A 17,410-nucleotide genomic window follows, 5' to 3' on the forward strand; every position below is an offset into this window, starting at 1 on the left:
TTGATGGAAAATAAATCTTTGGCCGGATATGATCGCGTGGCATCCATAAGAAATTACGTACCCGTTTTCCAATTTAACTTTCAAAGTTGATATATAAAAAGCAAAAACAATCTTGTTGAAATATATCAACTGACTATTCGATTCTTAAGACACACTTGTAAATCCAAAGTCAGTCACGCAATTTGAAAAATAAACACCAATTAATTAGTCGTTGTCATCCACAAGGAAGACGAGTCATATTGTCAACAGGAACTTTTTATTTAAAGTCCTAATTTTACTCCTAAAGTCTTCTTTACATCCAAGTTACAGTTTCAGTCCGTGCTCGTGCTAGTATAACAGTGAGATTAAATTTTCGTTTTTCCTCTCATTCACACTATGTGTTCTTTCTCTCTCGTAGGTCAAGGCACGGGATCGATTAAACACTTTATTATGGTAAGAGAAAACTGACTCAAAAACTCGTTACAATAATTCTCTATTGATCACGCATCTAAAGCCTCTAACCAAGCTCTATATTTATATTCAAACCCAATTTTGTGACCAAGACATTACCGCAGTAATCATATTACAATTAGAAAACTAAACAAACTTAACCAATTTGTTAACTTAGGTCTTTCCAAATTCACTAACTTGTGAACACGGTCCGAAATTACCAACAATCACCCACGTAATTTCAGAACCGTAACTGTAACTCGATTTTTCTTGTACATTAGCCATCCATCGTCTTGTGTTCTTGATCCAGTCTTCTTGTCTCTATCGTGGGCTAGAGGTGCACAAATCGGGTTTTTCAAATACCCGGATTCGGGTATAGAACCGGGTTCAGGTATGACCGGGTATTGACATTACCCGGGTCGGGTACGGGTCCAGGTATTGTCTCTAAAAATCATACCCTATACATCGGGTTCGGGTCGGGTATAGAACCGGGTATTCTAAAACCGGGTATTTGAATACCCTATTTCCGGGTATTGAATAAACCCTATTTTCAGGTTTTTTTTTGGGTTATTTCAGGTTTTTTCTGGGTATTTTTCGGGTATAGATTGGATTTTTTAAAAGGTTGCATTTTTAGGGGTATTTTCGGGTATTTTAAGGGTAATTTCGAATATAAATCGGGTATTTGAAAAACCCAGTTTCGGGTATTGGAGAAACCCAGTTCCGGGTATGGAACCTGTTCCGATTTTCGGGTATTATCGGGTATAAACCGGGTCCGGTTCTGGGATACGGGTTTTGGTACTGAAATGTATACCCTATTCGTACCTTACGGGTAGGGTCGGGTACGAGTTCTGGTATCAAAAACCCGGGTATTAAAAACACCGGTTCCGGGTATTTTTTTCGGGTCCGGTTCTGGGTTCGGGTTTTTTGTGCACCTCTATCTTGGGCAACAAATATGACTTGGCTGTGGTTAGGCGGTTCCCGGAATTAATAAACAAGATCTGGCGCAACTTCTTGATGCAATCGACCGGCTGTCCTTAGATCTTACTTGCCGTCTCTGATCGGTTGACCCTAGATATCACTTTGTAGATCTCTCCTTGTCAAAAACGATCTGCCCTAGATCTATTCACGACAGCGACAGGCTTCCATGCGGCGGCTGGATCTTGATATCAATCCCGGGTACCCCAAGCTTGGACCACGCACCAAGCTCTGATACCACTTCAAGGCACAGGATCGATCAAACATTTTTTATTACAAGAGAATACTGACTCAAAAACTCGATATAATAATTCTCTATTGATCATACATTTAAAGCCTATAACCAAGCCCTATATTTATAATCTAACCCTAATTTTGTGACCAAGTGATTACCATAATAATCATATTACAATTAGGAAACTAAACCAACTTATCAACTTAAGTCGTTCCATATTCACTAGTTTGTGAGCACGATCCGAAATTACCAATAGCATGTTTAATCTCTCCTAGTTTTGCAAAAAAGGATACTCAGACTCCCATAGTTGGATTTTATTATATGTTTCTTTCGTAGGTTTAATCTCTCCTAATTTGCAAAAATGGATATGAACCTGTGAGAAAGAAACATATGTATGAGCTATATAGAGGAAAATGGAAAAGGTCGTAGCCTAACAGTAGCCACTAAAGGTCCAAAATGTTGTTACTCTACGAGCCGTTGCTATAGATTAACCTATGGCATTTCTAAAGGTTTTTCTATAGCACAGATAATGATTGATTGCTGATAATATGGGACTAATTTTATGCGACTTATGTTAATGATTGTTAATCAATCGCTAATATTATGACACGTTAGTACTGGATTTAATCACAAATATGTTTACGCCATATGTGGTTTTGGACGGGAATTTGTAGGCTATTGAACTACAGTCTGAAATACATGTATGGGTGATTGATCTTATTTGGATTATTTTTAAAAAATTTGTTTAAAAGAAAGAGCCTATAAACTAGACTAATGAAACACTATGAATCTTTTTATTTATTGCTTTTAAATGTATCATTTATATACATTTTTTTCTTTAAAATGTACCTTTTCCTTCAAATGTTATTTATTGGTTTTAGTTTTGTAAGATTGCGACTATATTATATATTAAAAGAATATATATCTTATATTGACTGCAAAGCGTGAGTTGAATAAGATGAGCTTGGGTCCACATATCGAAAGCGAAGGTATAGTTTGGATGCATATATATGCACATGTGAGAGCACAGCAGCTGGAAAAGAGGATATTAGATTAAATATCTAACTTAAGATATATAGATAGATGAACATGATGTTGAATGAGAGAAGAAAAGGTGAGATGGAGGTTGAAGAAAACGGCCACGGTGGCCGAGGATACACCGAAGACGGCACGGTGGATCTACGAGGGAACCCCGTCCTTCGATCAAAACGCGGTGGCTGGACTGCCTGTTCATTCGTTGTTGGTACGTTTATAGCTGGTTATCTTATCTTTTCACTTTTCATGCCAAACATGCATTTATATTTTTATTTTTATTTTTAATATACGCTTTTTCATTCCAACCTTTTTGGACCATTCTACATATTCAAACAGCTCTGATTTCTTTCTTAGATATCTTAATTGTTTGCTTGGATGTAATTCATGTACGTTTTGGTTTACTCACCTCATGTTTATAGTACTATCATGGACCATGCTTATAGTTGACATTCGTGGACCCATTTCCATGGTGGAATTGAACATTATTTGGTGTTGGAAATTAAGAAGTAACATGGAAATGTATTTAAGAGATGACTTTGTCTGTCTTAAAGTCGTTGCAAAAGATAAGAATTGAGAGAGAGAGTATCGACAAGTTTATTGGTTTTATTAAACAAAGAATACAATGTGCATGAGTAAGTAGGAAACTGGCAAGTCATGCACACTCACCCAAGTCTAAACTCACCCTAGCTTAGTATTATTAAAGCTCCAAATTGTAATATTATTATAAAAAAACAACGGTACTTGTATAATCTCACAAATAATAAAGCTATTAGTAGGTTTTAAAGAGAGTGGTGTTTTGACAAACTTGTAAACCTTACCTCTAATTCAAGGGATAGAAAGACTACTTTCAGAGAGACTTCGACACCAATAACAAACTGTAGACAAACAACCAGACCTAAAAATAAAGCTCTAGAGATCTACCAAAACATATAACAAAAGAAGTGGTGGGAGAGTAATAAGTAAAATAAAACAGATATATAGAATCATAAGACCACATATAGACATATATCAACTCATGAAGGTCGATCACCTAGAGTTTAAGGAAAGTTAAGACCCAAATGTACTGTATATCTTAAAAGTTTTTGATCTTAATCGTACGTCTTCACAAACTTCTATCATGATATATGTATAAAGTTTAGATTTTTTGTTTATAAAGAAAAAGAGATTATATATAGATGGGTGCTTTGCTTATATATATGCAGTGTATGAGGTGTTTGAGAGGATGGCGTATTATGGGATATCATCCAACTTGGTCATATACCTAACGAAGAAGCTCCGGCAGGGGACGGTCACCTCGTCAAACAACGTGACCAATTGGGTAGGTACCATTTGGATGACTCCCATTCTTGGTGCTTACTTTGCGGATGCTGTCCTTGGCCGTTATTGGACGTTCCTCATCTCCGCAGCCATCTACCTCACGGTGTGTAATTATTTCAATTTCATGTATATTCATATATGCTTGTAAATGTAAAAATTGATTAAAGAAAGAATATGTTGGGAATTTCGGTTCAAGTGCGTTACTTGGTGTGTAAGGCAAAGTAACATGGTTTAAGGAGTAGATAACTATAAACAATTAAATGTGCTCAGATTTAATTGTTAGTATAATTATCAGGTCCTATTATTTAGCAATCCTAGTTGTTGTCTAAACGTGATAGGTTAGATTATAAATATCCGTGCTTTGGGGTTTAGAAGATTGTAATCTGAACAACTGAGTTTTGTGAAGTTTCTCAATAATAACAAACGTATCTGGGTTTGTATTCGGTTTTGTGTTTCGAGTTCGTGTTCGATACCTGGTACCAACTCCATTAGAATAAGCTATATATTATATGGGATATTAGTATTATTCAAGGGGTGAGTAGAGAATTTAGAGTCATTCCATGGTTTTCTGGAAAAAAGATGTGTGCTATATATTTAAAAATTATATTAGTTTAAAAGAAAAAAATCCCATAGGTCTTTATTATATGAATTTTAACCTTCAAAGTAAAACCAACACTTCCTAACTGTTTATATTAATGCTCACATATTTATATTCGTGTGAAATCTTGACTAAAGAAATCTGTATGTCGGCCAACTTGCAAATAATTTGCGGGACATGGCTGTAATAAGATACATGCACATTCGTTTGAAATATGTGTAAATATTTAATATCTTCTATAAGCAGATAATATCATATCTTAGTAAATCATCTCTTGGATTTTTAACAAATAAAGAGAAAACATAAAATGAAATTACGATCATACGTTTTACTTCGTTGAGCACTAGGTAGGTAATGAACTGTATGTTTATAACTAGCTAAATAATATGGCTACAATAAGAAATATTATAGTTAATTTGTTGACAAGATGAACTAGTGTGGCAAATCTGAAACAGGGAATGACCTTACTCACGCTAGCGGTTTCGCTACCAGGGCTAAAGCCTCCCAGTTGTGATTCTGGGACCGACTGCAAAGAAGCATCAACCTTGCAATTAGGCGTCTTCTTTGGCGCCCTCTACACACTTGCTGTTGGAACCGGTGGCACCAAGCCTAACATCTCCACCATCGGAGCTGACCAATTTGACGACTTTGACCCCAAAGAAAAGGGCCAAAAACTCTCCTTTTTCAACTGGTGGATGTTCAGCATCTTCTTTGGTACCCTCTTTGCCAACACGGTTCTCGTCTACATACAAGACAACGTCGGATGGACCCTTGGTTATGGCCTCCCCACACTCGGCCTCCTTATATCTATCTTGATCTTCTTGGCCGGAACACCTTTTTATAGGCACAAAGTTCCTACCGGTAGCCCCTTCACCAAGATGGCTAGGGTCATTCTTGCTGCCCTAAGGAAATGGAGGACACCGGTCCCGACTGATCCCAAAGAGCTCTATGAACTTGACTTGACTGAGTATGCTAAGAAAGGGAAATACAGGATTGATTCTACTCCCACACTCAGGTTGGATTACTATTTACGTTTACGTTCATTTTTATTTACCTTTTTAACGACAAATATTAATTATGCCCCTAGTCACTCCTAAATTACATCAAATTTGCCCTGTTCCTATGATTGAACCAAAACCTAAGAGGTTTGCACCTCTACCATGTGGACTAGTCTCACATTGGCACGCTTACATTATATAATCTCATGTTTCTAAACATTATTTAATTGGTTGTACAGGTTCTTAAACAAAGCTTGTGTTAGAACAGGAGCAACTTCTCCCTGGATTTTATGCACAGTAACTGCCGTTGAGGAAACTAAACAGATACTACGAATGATACCCATCTTGATAGCAACCTTTGTCCCAAGCACAATGATTGCACAAATTAGTACGCTTTTCGTTAAGCAAGGAACAACTTTGGAGAGAAAAATCGGCAGCTTTGAAATTCCACCAGCCAGCTTAGCCGGATTTGTGACCATATCCATGCTTATATCAGTTGTGCTTTACGACCGCTTCTTTGTTCGAATAATGGCAAAGTGGACCAAGAACCCAAGAGGGATCACCCTCCTCCAAAGAATGGGAACAGGCATGGTCATCCATATTATTATCATGGTGGTAGCTTCCTTAACCGATAGGCATAGGCTAAGAGTCGCAAAAGATCATGGTGTGGTTGAGAGTGGGAAGCAAGTGCCTTTGTCAATTTTCGTTCTCCTTCCTCAGTTTTCATTAATGGGAATGGCGGATGCGTTTCTAGAGGTAGCCAAGATTGAGTTTTTCTACGATCAAGCACCGGAAAGCATGAAGAGTCTTGGGACTTCATATTCCATGACAAGTTTAGGAATAGGGAGTTTCCTCAGTAGCTTTCTTTTGTCGACAGTTTCTCATCTGACCAAAAGGAATGGTCTCAAAGGGTGGATTCTCAACAATCTCAACGCCTCCCATCTCGACTACTATTATGCTTTTTTTGCGGTTCTCAACTTGTTGAACTTCATTTTCTTTCTAGTAATGACTAAGTTTTACGTATACAAGGTTGAGGTCTCAGATTCTTTGATCATTCTTGAAGAAGAGCTGAAGTCAAGAACAAATCATGTGGTAGCTAAGCAAGAAGCGGCCTCAAGATTCAACTTAGCTTGAAGATTCAATCTCAAAGGAAAATAATGATGTAAATTACTGTGGTGTTCTTTCTTTGTTTTGGTACTCATGTTGATCAGTAATACGTACCACTCCAGATACCCATGGGCAAACCCATGCCCGAACCACCAAAGTAAAAAAAGACTAGCTCGTTTAATAGATCGATTGAAGACAAGGTCAAGCTAATGACCTCAACAACTGTTTCTTAGTTCTACTTTTCAATTCCATATGTTTGCATGAAGCTAGGAGTGTTTATAGTTTTCACTTTTCCATTTCCACCTATGTTGCAAAAACTTCCCCACTTTCTTAGGACTTCGTGATTTTTTTTTCTTATAACATGTAATTTCATTGGTGTAATGAAGGATGCAAGAACACGTATAGTGGGCTTCCCATGATCGGTTTTTTGGATTGTGACTTCATGTGATCGAATAAACACACAAGTATGATAGATAATTGAATGAACAAATTAATGAGATATTTGATAATCACACAAACTGCATTCACAAATCGACGTACCAAAATGTTCACGATATACTTTATATAAGATGAAATGTACCAAGTCATCGACATGCATAAAGATGTAGAGTGTAGACTTAGGTGTAGTTTAGAGAATTAGAGAGTACTTGAGTATACGGTTTTAAACTATAATTAATAAAGTATACAAAAGTTATTTTGAGTCTAATAAAATTGATAAACTAGTATTTAATTAAAAATAGTAATACAAAAGATGATTACCTCTTTTCCCCTTTCCAGATATCATTAAGTTTCAGTTACTTACGAAACTGTTACCGGCGCTTTAGTCTTAAAAACCAAATTGAATCGATTAAAGACTCGTGTTGATTTATGGGCTTTTATGGGAATACCATCTACAAAAGAATGTGGGGCAAGAAAGTATATATGTATAATTAATTAATCTGTTGTTGTGTTAATTAATTACAGAAATGAATCATGATCACAAATTACCTAGTCTGCTACCAAAGGCCAAAGGTTAGTACTTACTATACAATGCTCAACTCAAGCCCAAAGATTCTATTTAGGCTATCGCTTGGCTAGATGGAATGTTGTTTTCAAGAACTGATTTGCTACACGATCTTTCCTATGGCACAAAACGCGCAACATAGTGTTTGCGTCACTGCTACTCCACCTTCCCGTTGTTGGAGGCATAGGCAGTGTTTGCCCTGAACTCACTCCCATGCCACTAGCTTCACAAGCCGCCACCGTAAACTCCTCTATCAATTGCTCGGTTGGCTGTCCCATTAACTTAACCACTCCTTCGACCGTCGCAGCCTCCTTTTCCACCTCATCCTCTGTGAAAACCCCTTCATAACTCGCAAACACCCGTTTCAAATGCTTTAAATCATCTTCAATCATCTCATGATCTGCCTTGGTGAACCCTCTCCCGCTCCCTCCAGCTATTAAAACCATAAGGTAGGCCTCAAAAGCAGCCTTCATCACTTCTTTTATAGCTAAATGTTGGGCACGTTCGGTCACAATGGCACTCAATAGAGTTAGGTTCTGCTTGAGTACTCTTAGAGCCGGGCTGATTCGTGCATTCACTACATGGCCTACATAAAGGCTTCCATAAAGAACCGAGTTTGAATCAAGGAAAATGAGGCGGTAGGCTGCAACCTCAGTCACATGTTGAGTTGCGGCCATAACTGCCGATCGAGTATGCTCAAAGTGAAGTTGACGACGTTTAGCCGATTTGTTTTTCTGGGAAGGAACTATTTTGGAGGAATATTGAGAGAAGCATTTTTCAAGGGATTTGAGTTGGGAAACAATGTAGTGTAAGGTGTTGAGTCGGATGTAGAGACGTTGTGTTCCTCTGCTAGTCAAAGGGCGTGAGTTATTGCCTTCATCTTCCAATCCCAAATGATACGGGCTCATCCCTGCCGCTGCACAAGGAGTTGCCTTCTTCCAAAGCTTGATAAACTTGGAGCCTCGGCTACATCGTGTTAGGGGAGGAAGGGTAGGAATATAGTTTTGTTTTGAACCTGATCAATCATGTAAGAAAAATTGTTAAAATGGTTAAACCGAATTAATTTATACATTAAGCTTAAAGATTATAGCTATGTGCATACCACATGAAGCTACAAAAGTAGCATAATCTCTCAATATGTTCTCAATTCCATCCGCAAATTCAAAAACTAAATCTTCAGATATAGAAATTGGAATGTCGAAAAAGGAAACCATAAGTTCTCTAGACTGCTTCACAAGCTCGGCTGCTGATTGTGAATAAGGCTCGGATTTTGACTTGGGATTCCATGTCTGGTTGGTTGAAAAATGAAACAAATGAGTTGGTAAGTTATTGAGATCAACCATGATTATCCTACAAGCAAAAAATGTTAACTTACTTCACTTTCTTTTGCTTTGTGAAGAACATCTTTGATTCTTTTGAGCCTCCCGGTAACCGATTGTCCCAAAAACTTGACAATAATGGAATCAACCTCATAAAGAATCATCTCTCTAACAACTGTCATGCCCCCGTCATCGCAGTCCACGGAATCCTCAACCACCATGTTAACCAAAACCTTTTCAAGTTTATCCGCCCTTTGCAAGATTGTGAGCATCTCATTGTTAATGTCAGTGTTAAGCTTCAAAAACTGCTTCAACAAAGAACCATAGCATGAGTGAAGTGTCACCGCTGCCACTCCAACTGATACCGGGTGCCATTTCTTCAATGCCATGCTGAAACTCCTCTTTTCTTCAAATGCCAATACCTCCGTTTCATTTGCTAATCGAACAAGTGTATCGCAAACTTGTTTGAATGGCGTTTTTCTGCTTATTGCATTTTCATCCCCTACCATCTGTATGTTAATATCATACATGAACAATTCAACCCCAAATAAAGACGCGTATATAGCAATGTCGATCAGGAGTATGAATTACCTTAGCGAATGCATTCTTTAAAGAAGATCTAGTGTATTGATCAACCTTATTCCCTGCAGTTGCGTCGCCTTTGGTTCCATACCCCGGCACATTTTCTTCCAAGATTCGGGTGGCCGTGAAAACCAAAGGAAGAATATGCTCCATCACCTCAATCTTTCCCTTGCTAAAACTATGATGGTAATCCATCAATCGCTTCTCACACCACTTGGTCATTGAAGTCAACACTTGCGAAAACATCTCCATATACACAGCCTCTCCATAAACTTTCTTTGAACCATTAGCAACTTCAGTTAACATGGTGAACGAGGCACAGAGTAGATCATTCTCCACTTGGCCAGTCAAAACATATTGTTGAAACAAAACCCAAGTGAAACACAAGTCATGCATGGATTTGCTGAACCCCAAAGTGGTCCATGTTTTCTTCATTAGCTCCAATAACTCATCCACCTCGTTAAGGACACCCGTGCCATCTTTTAAATCGAATATGGACCGGAGGAGAGACATATAAAGGTTGACATTTAAAGGGAAACCATCGGCCCAGTGACAAATGTCTGTTGGGGTAACATCCGCGCTTCTCCACGCCAGTGAAACAACACAATTACATATGGTCCTCATGGTCTCCGAGTTTTTACTCGTGTCTATGGGTTTGACGTCGCTACTACGAATAATGTCGGTAAGACACATAGCCAAGCTGTCATTTCTGTCCAAGGGGTTGGAGGGGTGAAGCAAGAGCCCCACCTCAAGGATCTTGAGTTGGCGTTTTTGCCACATGTGATATTCGTTTGAATCATCGAACTCTGTCGGCTTTAAATATCGAAGGAGCTCCAACGGGAGAATTATCGTCTCTGCGCGTCTCCCCATCTTGTAAAACAAAACAAGAAACATTCAAAATAAGTAAATATGCATGTTAGCATGGTATAATAATTACTGCTAACTCTTTCTGCTTTTTGTCCATCTAGTATCATGCTAGTCGGTGCTTTTAAATAAAATACCAACGTAAAAAAGAATGATATAATAATTACTTGGCCAACAAGGGTTCTCATGAGGGTCTTTCGAAGCCGATTATCACAAGCCTCAGGCACCTTCATCTGCTGTCTCATGATCTCCGCGGACGTCAACGGTCTTCTAGACCTCCCTCCGGGTACAGTAGAGAAACCAATCCCAGGGCTAGAATTAGCCAGAGACAAGGAATTGTTCCCACACGAGTTGCTCCTCCGCGAAGAATGAGACCGCTTATGCATCTTCAACCCAAGCGCCCTCTTAATTCCGCTAGCTACTCCCGTCCCCCCTCCCGGACCACTCTTCGCGGGAGGCCCAGCCCCATTCTCCCCATTACTTGCATCAGACGAGTAAAACTGAATGGCGTTACGACCTCCAAAACCTGGGGACGACCTGCATGACGTGAAGAGTAGCTCGTAAGCGGTGGCTTGGACGTCGTCCGGATCAAGGCCGTCGAGGGTTTCAAACGGGCAGGAAAGGTCGAGGTCGGGTGGAAGCATGGTGGTAAAGGGATGTCAAATTCCGTCGATGAGATAATCGTTAGATACCCGGCGGAAAAGACAAACGAGGAATCATTTCCGAAACTGAAGTGGTTTCCAAATGTACGTACGATTTTCTAGTAACGAACTATTTTTTTCTACAGCAAATTTTCGGTTTTGCGTATTTAACTCGGGGCCTTTACTTTCTTATTTATTGGATTGGATTCTCCCTCAAATGCTAAATAACTTCAAACTTATGCTCGATCCTTCTATTTTTTTTACTTATATGATTTGTCACTTATTTAGTCCATAAACGTAATTGATGAATGCAAATTAAAATGTAGCATCTCAATATCATCTAACTATATGAATCTTATATATAGTTTAGCTATAAACAGTTAAAATACTTATTTCTAAAAAGGATTAAAAGCTATTGAAGTTAATAGTTTATTTTACGGATTTTCTAGGAACACCGTCCCATTTGCTAAAACACCGGCCTATACGCTGCGTATAGGTCTATACGCGGCGAATGAATTGGTGTTTCTAGAAAACACCGTCAATTTTGTCTTATTATGTTTTTTTTTCTTTGTTATTTTGTTATTATCATTACTATTATCATTATATGTTAATTATTTATTTAATATTTAATATTTAATATTATTTCGATGAAAAACAGTTAACACATATATATTTCAAAAATCATTATAATATCTGTACAAATAAAAGAAAACGCAACAATTAGAACATAAAAATCTACATGAAGTCCTCGATGTTCATGCCTATGCCGTCGTCGTGGCCGCCGAGCCCCCCGAACGCGTCGCCAACGTCGGCGTCGTCCTCTCCCCTGCGCCTCGGCCCCGAACCGTCCGCGGCATCCACGTTGTCGCCCCGTCCGCGTCTCACGCCAAACGTGCTCGCCTGGTGGTCAAAACTGGGAGGGGGTGGTGGTGGCATGATGTAGGGCTGTCCGGACAGTTCCGCTACCCGACAGCTAACAAGCCAGTCGATCTGGCGCGACATCTGCCTCATCCCCAACTCAAGGGTCTGCAACCTGGCGTCGGTGGCGGGACCCAAATGCACCGCGCGATATGTGCGTGGAACGTGCTGCGTCGTCCCCTAACAACAAAACAACATAAATACGTTTAATTAGTCTATACGAATTAAAAGAAACGATAAAACGATAATATATTAAAACGTACCTGAGATGCGCCCGGATCCTCAAGTCCGTCACCACAGTCGTCCGAATCCCCGCCGGCCCCCTCCCCCGCGTCGACAGGCTCATGGACAAGCTTCACCTCCGGTGCCGCGACCGGGGGAGGCTCGACTAAAGGCACCGGGACGTAAGGCGCACGTGCTCCCGCCCCGGCCACCAGTCGGTCGTGCGGGCCGTTGGGCCCGGGGAACGAACGCACAATGTGCATGCCGACGCAACGGAGGTGGTCCAGCTCGCTCGGAGGGGTCGGAGCGATACGCAGGCCGTCCACCAGGGCTCCATGGCCCAGAGATATCGCAAGCTGGATGACGTACCCGCCACCCATCAAGGACCCTCGTCCCTGCCTGAACTAGTAGGCGACAAAATAGTCTGCAAACCCCCTAGCGAGGTTCCAGTGCGACAAAATAGTACGCAAAATGTATTGTATTGTTTAGTATAACGTAATATAATATAATATAATTTAATATTATATTATATTATATTATATTATATTATATTATATTATATTATATTATATTATATTATATTATATTATATTATATTATATTATATTATATTATATTATATTATATTACGTTATACTAAACAATACAATACATTTTAAGAACGTACCTGTGCAGTAGATCCCTAATAACCGAGACCTTGGACTTGGTGTTTAAGGGCCTATCTCCGAAGTCGTGATCGCTGATGGCCCGCCACCATACCCGCAGGTCGTCCTCCGGCATCTGGTGGATGCTCTACATGTATATTGGGCTGCGTATCTCCTGCGCGGTGTATAAGCCCAGAGCAACCGCGAACTCCTCCATCGAGAGATGGGCGTCCTGCCCGAACATGTGGAAGTAAACCTCCGACTGTGTTGTATCAGACGCGCGGGGCCTGCAATAATATAATATAATATAACAATGTGGAGTAAACTTGCGTAACGCGTATCGTGCTGTAAACCGCCAGTGTCAGCTCCCGGTGGGCTGATAGTGGCATACTGAAGTATCGGCTCCAGGGCGTATCATGTCCGATGTACTCAGCCTCCCGCTTGTGAGCGTCACAGGACTCCAAAAACGACCAGGAAATAATTGTGCTGGGAAACGAGTGCATCTGGCGTAGGCGAATGTATCGTGTGTGGGCGTCCGAACCCTCAGCGAACTGCAGATAAGGGTAGGTGACCAACACGTTGTCACCCACTGGGGTCCGCGGCCCCGCCCACGGCCCCGCCTTTAGCCCCGGCCCCATCCACGAACCCGGTCCCGGCCCCTCCCCATCTGCTGCTCGTGCTCCTGCTCGAGCTCCTCCTCAATCTCGTCGTCCCCAAACTATAATAATAACAAATAATAATAATAATAATAATAATAACAACAATAATAATAATAACAACAACAATAATAATAATAATATTAATAATAATAAATAAATAAATAATAACAATAATAAAAAATTAAAAAAAATTATATATCAGACGCGGCGTATAGGGCTATACGCCGCCACTGATAGGCCTAGCAAACCGACGGCCGGACTCCGGCCGACGGTTTTATCCATCCACAAAACAGCATCATCATCATCACATCATCATCATCATCATCTAAACATAACCATCATCATCAACATAATATTAAAAAATTACCTCCATGTCGTATCGGTGTCGGGTTAAATCTCCTCGGCTCGTGTCGTAATCCGGTCGGTGTTGGTCCAATGTAGACTCGTGTTTGGATGCTCGGATGCTCGATTGCTCGGGCGGGAGTTTGAAATTTGAAATAATAAAGTGGCAGTTGAGCAGCCGGGATCCATATAAGGGGCATAAATACGCCGGGTATAGGTCTATATGCGTCTTATTCTGTCTATTTTTTATTTATTATTATTATTATTTGTTTGTTATTTATTTATTAGTATTTATTATTTATTATTATTATTAGTTACTAATATTATTAGTTATTTATTATTATTATTATTATTATTTATTATATTATTAGTATTTAGTATTATTATTAGTTATTAATATTATTATTATTTCTTTATTTATTATTATTTATGTATGTATATGTGTGTGTGTGTCTACATACATCCATTGATACATTTTTTTTCTATACGGTGTCTAGATCTACGTTGGAGGGTTCCCTTCGCCAGCCCGTGCGTATCTGTTTGTACTCCTCCATACGTTGTCCATACAGTGTTTTCCATTCGAGGGCCGCCGGTAAGGCGCTTCTTTCCCAATTAAGGTTCGGCGTAGGCATTGGGAAATCTCCTACTAGTTTGATATATATCCAGTGATAACTTCCCCAGTTAGCGATGCCTATAACCACTGGATCCAGAATCAAGTCAGGACCGATTCTTAATGGGAAGTAAGATTCGGTCTGATTGCCAACTAGGTTAACTAACACACACCCGTATGTCTGATCAGCCACGTGCCCGTGACCGGGTACGCTGAACCAACGACTCGGCGGTGCCGGTTTGACCGTGTTGGAGCACGGAATGCTGGAATGAACCCAGCCGTACAATCTTTCATCCTCTTTGCTGAACATTGCCCTCCACCACCCTTCGTTCGTTTCCAGCTCGTTCTGCATTGCCCGCCTAATATCCAGCCAGTGTTTCTCATGTATCCCCAAACCCACGACAATTGATCGGAAACCGCAGTTACCGTCTGGGCGTACGTTTTTTATGTCTGCGACGAACAGCTGGCCCAGCCAGGAATGACGCTCCTAAACATTTCTATCGCCGGTACTTGCGCTGGCGAAACCATCAAAGGAAACCCGAGGTGAGCTCCCGTAGGTTTCGATGTCTTAGGTCGTCCCCGACGAATATTAAACCGCGACGCTGACTAGGACAACGAACGAGACAGCGAGGATGGGGTGGGGGTTTCGTTGTTGGGCACCTGCAGCGAGAATGGGGTGTAGGAGCTGTGTCTTGGGAGATCTGGAGCGGGGGTGTAGGAGCTGTGTCTCAGGGGATCTGGTTTTTTGGGACGCCCCCGAGGATCCTCTCTTTTTTCGGTGACTTCTTTTTAGATCTCCTTATATTCACGGATATGTGCCACCTGCATAAATTTTTGGTGGCATTAGGGAAGACCGCGTCGCAAGCGTTCATGAGGGCGTGGTCCGCGTCAGTCAGGATCACGCGTGGCTCCATGCAATCATCGAGCATTTGTTTAACTTTCTCCAGAGCCTAGGTGAAGTTCCTTTGCCGTTCCCTGATAACAAACGTGGTGGCGATACAAAACAACTTTGATGTCGACGTCACACCGATAAACTGAACCAACGGCCAGTCGTACATGTTGGTGTTGTACGCCGTGTCAATCATCAACACCTCGGGGAACGCACGCCACATCTTATGTGACTTATTATGACAGAAGAAAATTTCCTCCGTCCTGTCGTCGGTATCACTCTCCCGGGTATAGAACATGAAACCGTTGCCAGCGAGAAAGTTTTCCAGCGCCTGCATTGGATGAAATAAAAGTTTAGTAAATATTACAAGCACGGCAAGTACACATTAAAACTACAAATGTTTTGAACTACCTTCATAGGGGTGTCGCCTAGTAGCCCATCCCTCCTAATCTTCGCGGTGTGGTTGTATATATCTTTTATTACAGGTTGCACACCGGGAAACTTTTCGTGGAGGGCTGCTTCGATTTGTTGCGGCTTAACGCCGGTCCTGTGTAAACTCTCCACCATGTCCAGCTGGTTGCCGTTCATTTTTCTAAAAGACACACACCCCTCCTCGAATTCAATGGGATCGTGGTTGTGAGTCTCGTTTACCACTTGAACCCTCCAACAGGCACCCCTCGAGTCGTACCTGCCAGGATCTTAAACGGACAACATTTTTTTATGCTGCCGGTACGTGTTATCGTCGCCTTTATTTTGGGTTCGCCCCCACGATTGCATGCAAGGTCCACAGCGTTTTTCCTTGACCTCTGGACCACAACAACAAACCCATGCTCCCGTCTTCTAATTTTTACCCATTTCTCCAGCTCCTCGCAGCTCTCAAAAATCTGAAACAGTTTTACGCTATTTATTCGGCCATTTATTAAATAACATACAAATAAATAATATTAACTTAAACAAAACACACTGTGTCTTACAGCATCTGTTTTATACGAAACCTTCACTTCGCGTATGTAGTCGTCATCGTACTCATCTTCGTTATTTGGGTTTGGCCTGGCATGAACGTTTCGCCCGTGGTGCGATGAAGACTCGATTCCATAAAAAGGATCATTTGCTACTGGTGGCTGGTACAATGACGAAGCCTGACCTCCATAATCCGACCAGGCGACAGGTGACGGGTACGCTGGCTGAATACCGTAATCCGACACGAATTACTCCTACAATACATAAATTAGAAATTCAAACAACAGTGCTAGTGACAATAATAAATAATAATAACAGCTATAACGAAAACTGGTTCAAGTTTGGCAAGCCCAACGAGCCAGTATTACCATAAAACTGTTCGGGCTGACAATAAGGTTGTTGGGGCTGGGTATCATACCCGACATACTCCTGACAAAACGTATTGTAGCATGTGTTAGTAAAAAAAACTACCAAATTCATACTAAATAAATATATAACGAAACTTGGTTCAAGTCGGGTAACTACGACGTGCCTGGCTGATCGTTAGCGGCGTAACTCGACTCCTCCTCCAGAAATAAATGGTTAAACCAAGACATTCTGGGTATATATAGTACAAATGTTGTGTTGTTTTTTGGTTGAATGTCGAGAGATAACGCATGCATTTATAATAGAGAAAGGAAAGGAGGGGAAGGGAGGGGGAGCCGGGCTCCAATAATTCTGCAAAAGCAATATGCCGCGTATAGATCTATACGCGGCGTATAAGGTACGAGTTGACAACCTAGCCCAGCTTTTACAGGGCAGGTTGTAATCACACTAATACGCCACGTATAGGTCTATACACGGCGTATTAAGGGTTTTTCTAGAAAAACCCATCATTTTGTCTTATTATGTTTATTGTTTTTTTCTTTTTTTTTTGTTATTTATTGTTATTTATAATTATTTTTATTAATATTATTTTATTTATGATTAACATATTACCATTCGGAATTTGGCAAATGGCGCTTTTAGGCCTGTAAATGAACCGAACGTTCAGTGAACTTTCGTGAACCGTTCGGCGGGAAGT

General features: G+C 40.7%; 3 protein-coding genes across 4 annotated transcripts; 1 reads left to right on the plus strand and 2 right to left on the minus strand.

Moving 5' to 3' along the window:
• Positions 1-2,694: 2,694 nt before the first annotated feature.
• On the plus strand, positions 2,695-6,725 carry LOC143565475 (protein NRT1/ PTR FAMILY 5.2-like). Of its 2 annotated transcripts, XM_077052438.1 has the most exons (4): positions 2,695-2,882; positions 3,877-4,094; positions 5,045-5,604; positions 5,827-6,725. In XM_077052438.1, exons 1-4 carry the CDS (start codon positions 2,723-2,725, stop codon positions 6,719-6,721), a joined length of 1,833 nt encoding a protein of 610 aa, XP_076908553.1. In that variant the 5' UTR covers positions 2,695-2,722; the 3' UTR covers positions 6,722-6,725. The 2 variants fall into 2 exon arrangements, with proteins under 2 accessions (XP_076908553.1, XP_076908554.1); XM_077052439.1 differs by lacking the exon at positions 3,877-4,094 and having other exon boundaries at positions 2,698-2,882.
• Positions 6,726-7,756: 1,031 nt separating this feature from the next.
• On the minus strand, positions 7,757-11,155 carry LOC143565476 (protein unc-13 homolog). The gene is made up of 5 exons (XM_077052440.1): positions 10,630-11,155; positions 9,608-10,468; positions 9,073-9,525; positions 8,800-8,986; positions 7,757-8,712 (listed from the first exon to the last, which is right to left on the minus strand). Exons 1-5 carry the CDS (start codon positions 11,104-11,106, stop codon positions 7,757-7,759), a joined length of 2,934 nt encoding a protein of 977 aa, XP_076908555.1. The 5' UTR covers positions 11,107-11,155.
• Positions 11,156-15,448: 4,293 nt separating this feature from the next.
• Positions 15,449-15,975, minus strand: LOC143565473 (uncharacterized). Its single transcript, XM_077052437.1, has 2 exons — positions 15,871-15,975; positions 15,449-15,718 (listed from the first exon to the last, which is right to left on the minus strand). Exons 1-2 carry the CDS (start codon positions 15,973-15,975, stop codon positions 15,449-15,451), a joined length of 375 nt encoding a protein of 124 aa, XP_076908552.1.
• Between the last annotated feature and the right edge of the window lie 1,435 nt (positions 15,976-17,410).

The sequence above is a fragment of the Bidens hawaiensis genome, unplaced genomic scaffold (genome assembly GCF_021521415.1).
Source record: "Bidens hawaiensis isolate Kalapana, Puna unplaced genomic scaffold, B.hawaiensis_p1.1 tig00022350_1, whole genome shotgun sequence".
NCBI lineage: Eukaryota > Viridiplantae > Streptophyta > Magnoliopsida > Asterales > Asteraceae > Bidens > Bidens hawaiensis.

Excerpts from the sequence above, each read along its gene's own strand:
- LOC143565475 (XM_077052438.1), top strand. The coding sequence starts at position 2,723 with ATGAACATGATGTTGAATGAGAGAAGAAAAGGTGAGATGGAGGTTGAA. Across the intron at positions 4,095-5,044 it reads CCGCAGCCATCTACCTCACG|GGAATGACCTTACTCACGCT; the intron begins GTGTGTAATTAT and ends AATCTGAAACAG. Across the intron at positions 5,605-5,826 it reads GATTCTACTCCCACACTCAG|GTTCTTAAACAAAGCTTGTG; the intron begins GTTGGATTACTA and ends TTGGTTGTACAG.
- LOC143565473 (XM_077052437.1), bottom strand. The coding sequence starts at position 15,975 with ATGAACGGCAACCAGCTGGACATGGTGGAGAGTTTACACAGGACCGGC. Across the intron at positions 15,719-15,870 it reads AGTTTCCCGGTGTGCAACCT|GCGCTGGAAAACTTTCTCGC; the intron begins GTAATAAAAGAT and ends CATCCAATGCAG.
- LOC143565476 (XM_077052440.1), bottom strand. The coding sequence starts at position 11,106 with ATGCTTCCACCCGACCTCGACCTTTCCTGCCCGTTTGAAACCCTCGAC. Across the intron at positions 9,526-9,607 it reads TAAAGAATGCATTCGCTAAG|ATGGTAGGGGATGAAAATGC; the intron begins GTAATTCATACT and ends ATTAACATACAG. Across the intron at positions 8,713-8,799 it reads TACTTTTGTAGCTTCATGTG|GTTCAAAACAAAACTATATT; the intron begins GTATGCACATAG and ends ATGATTGATCAG.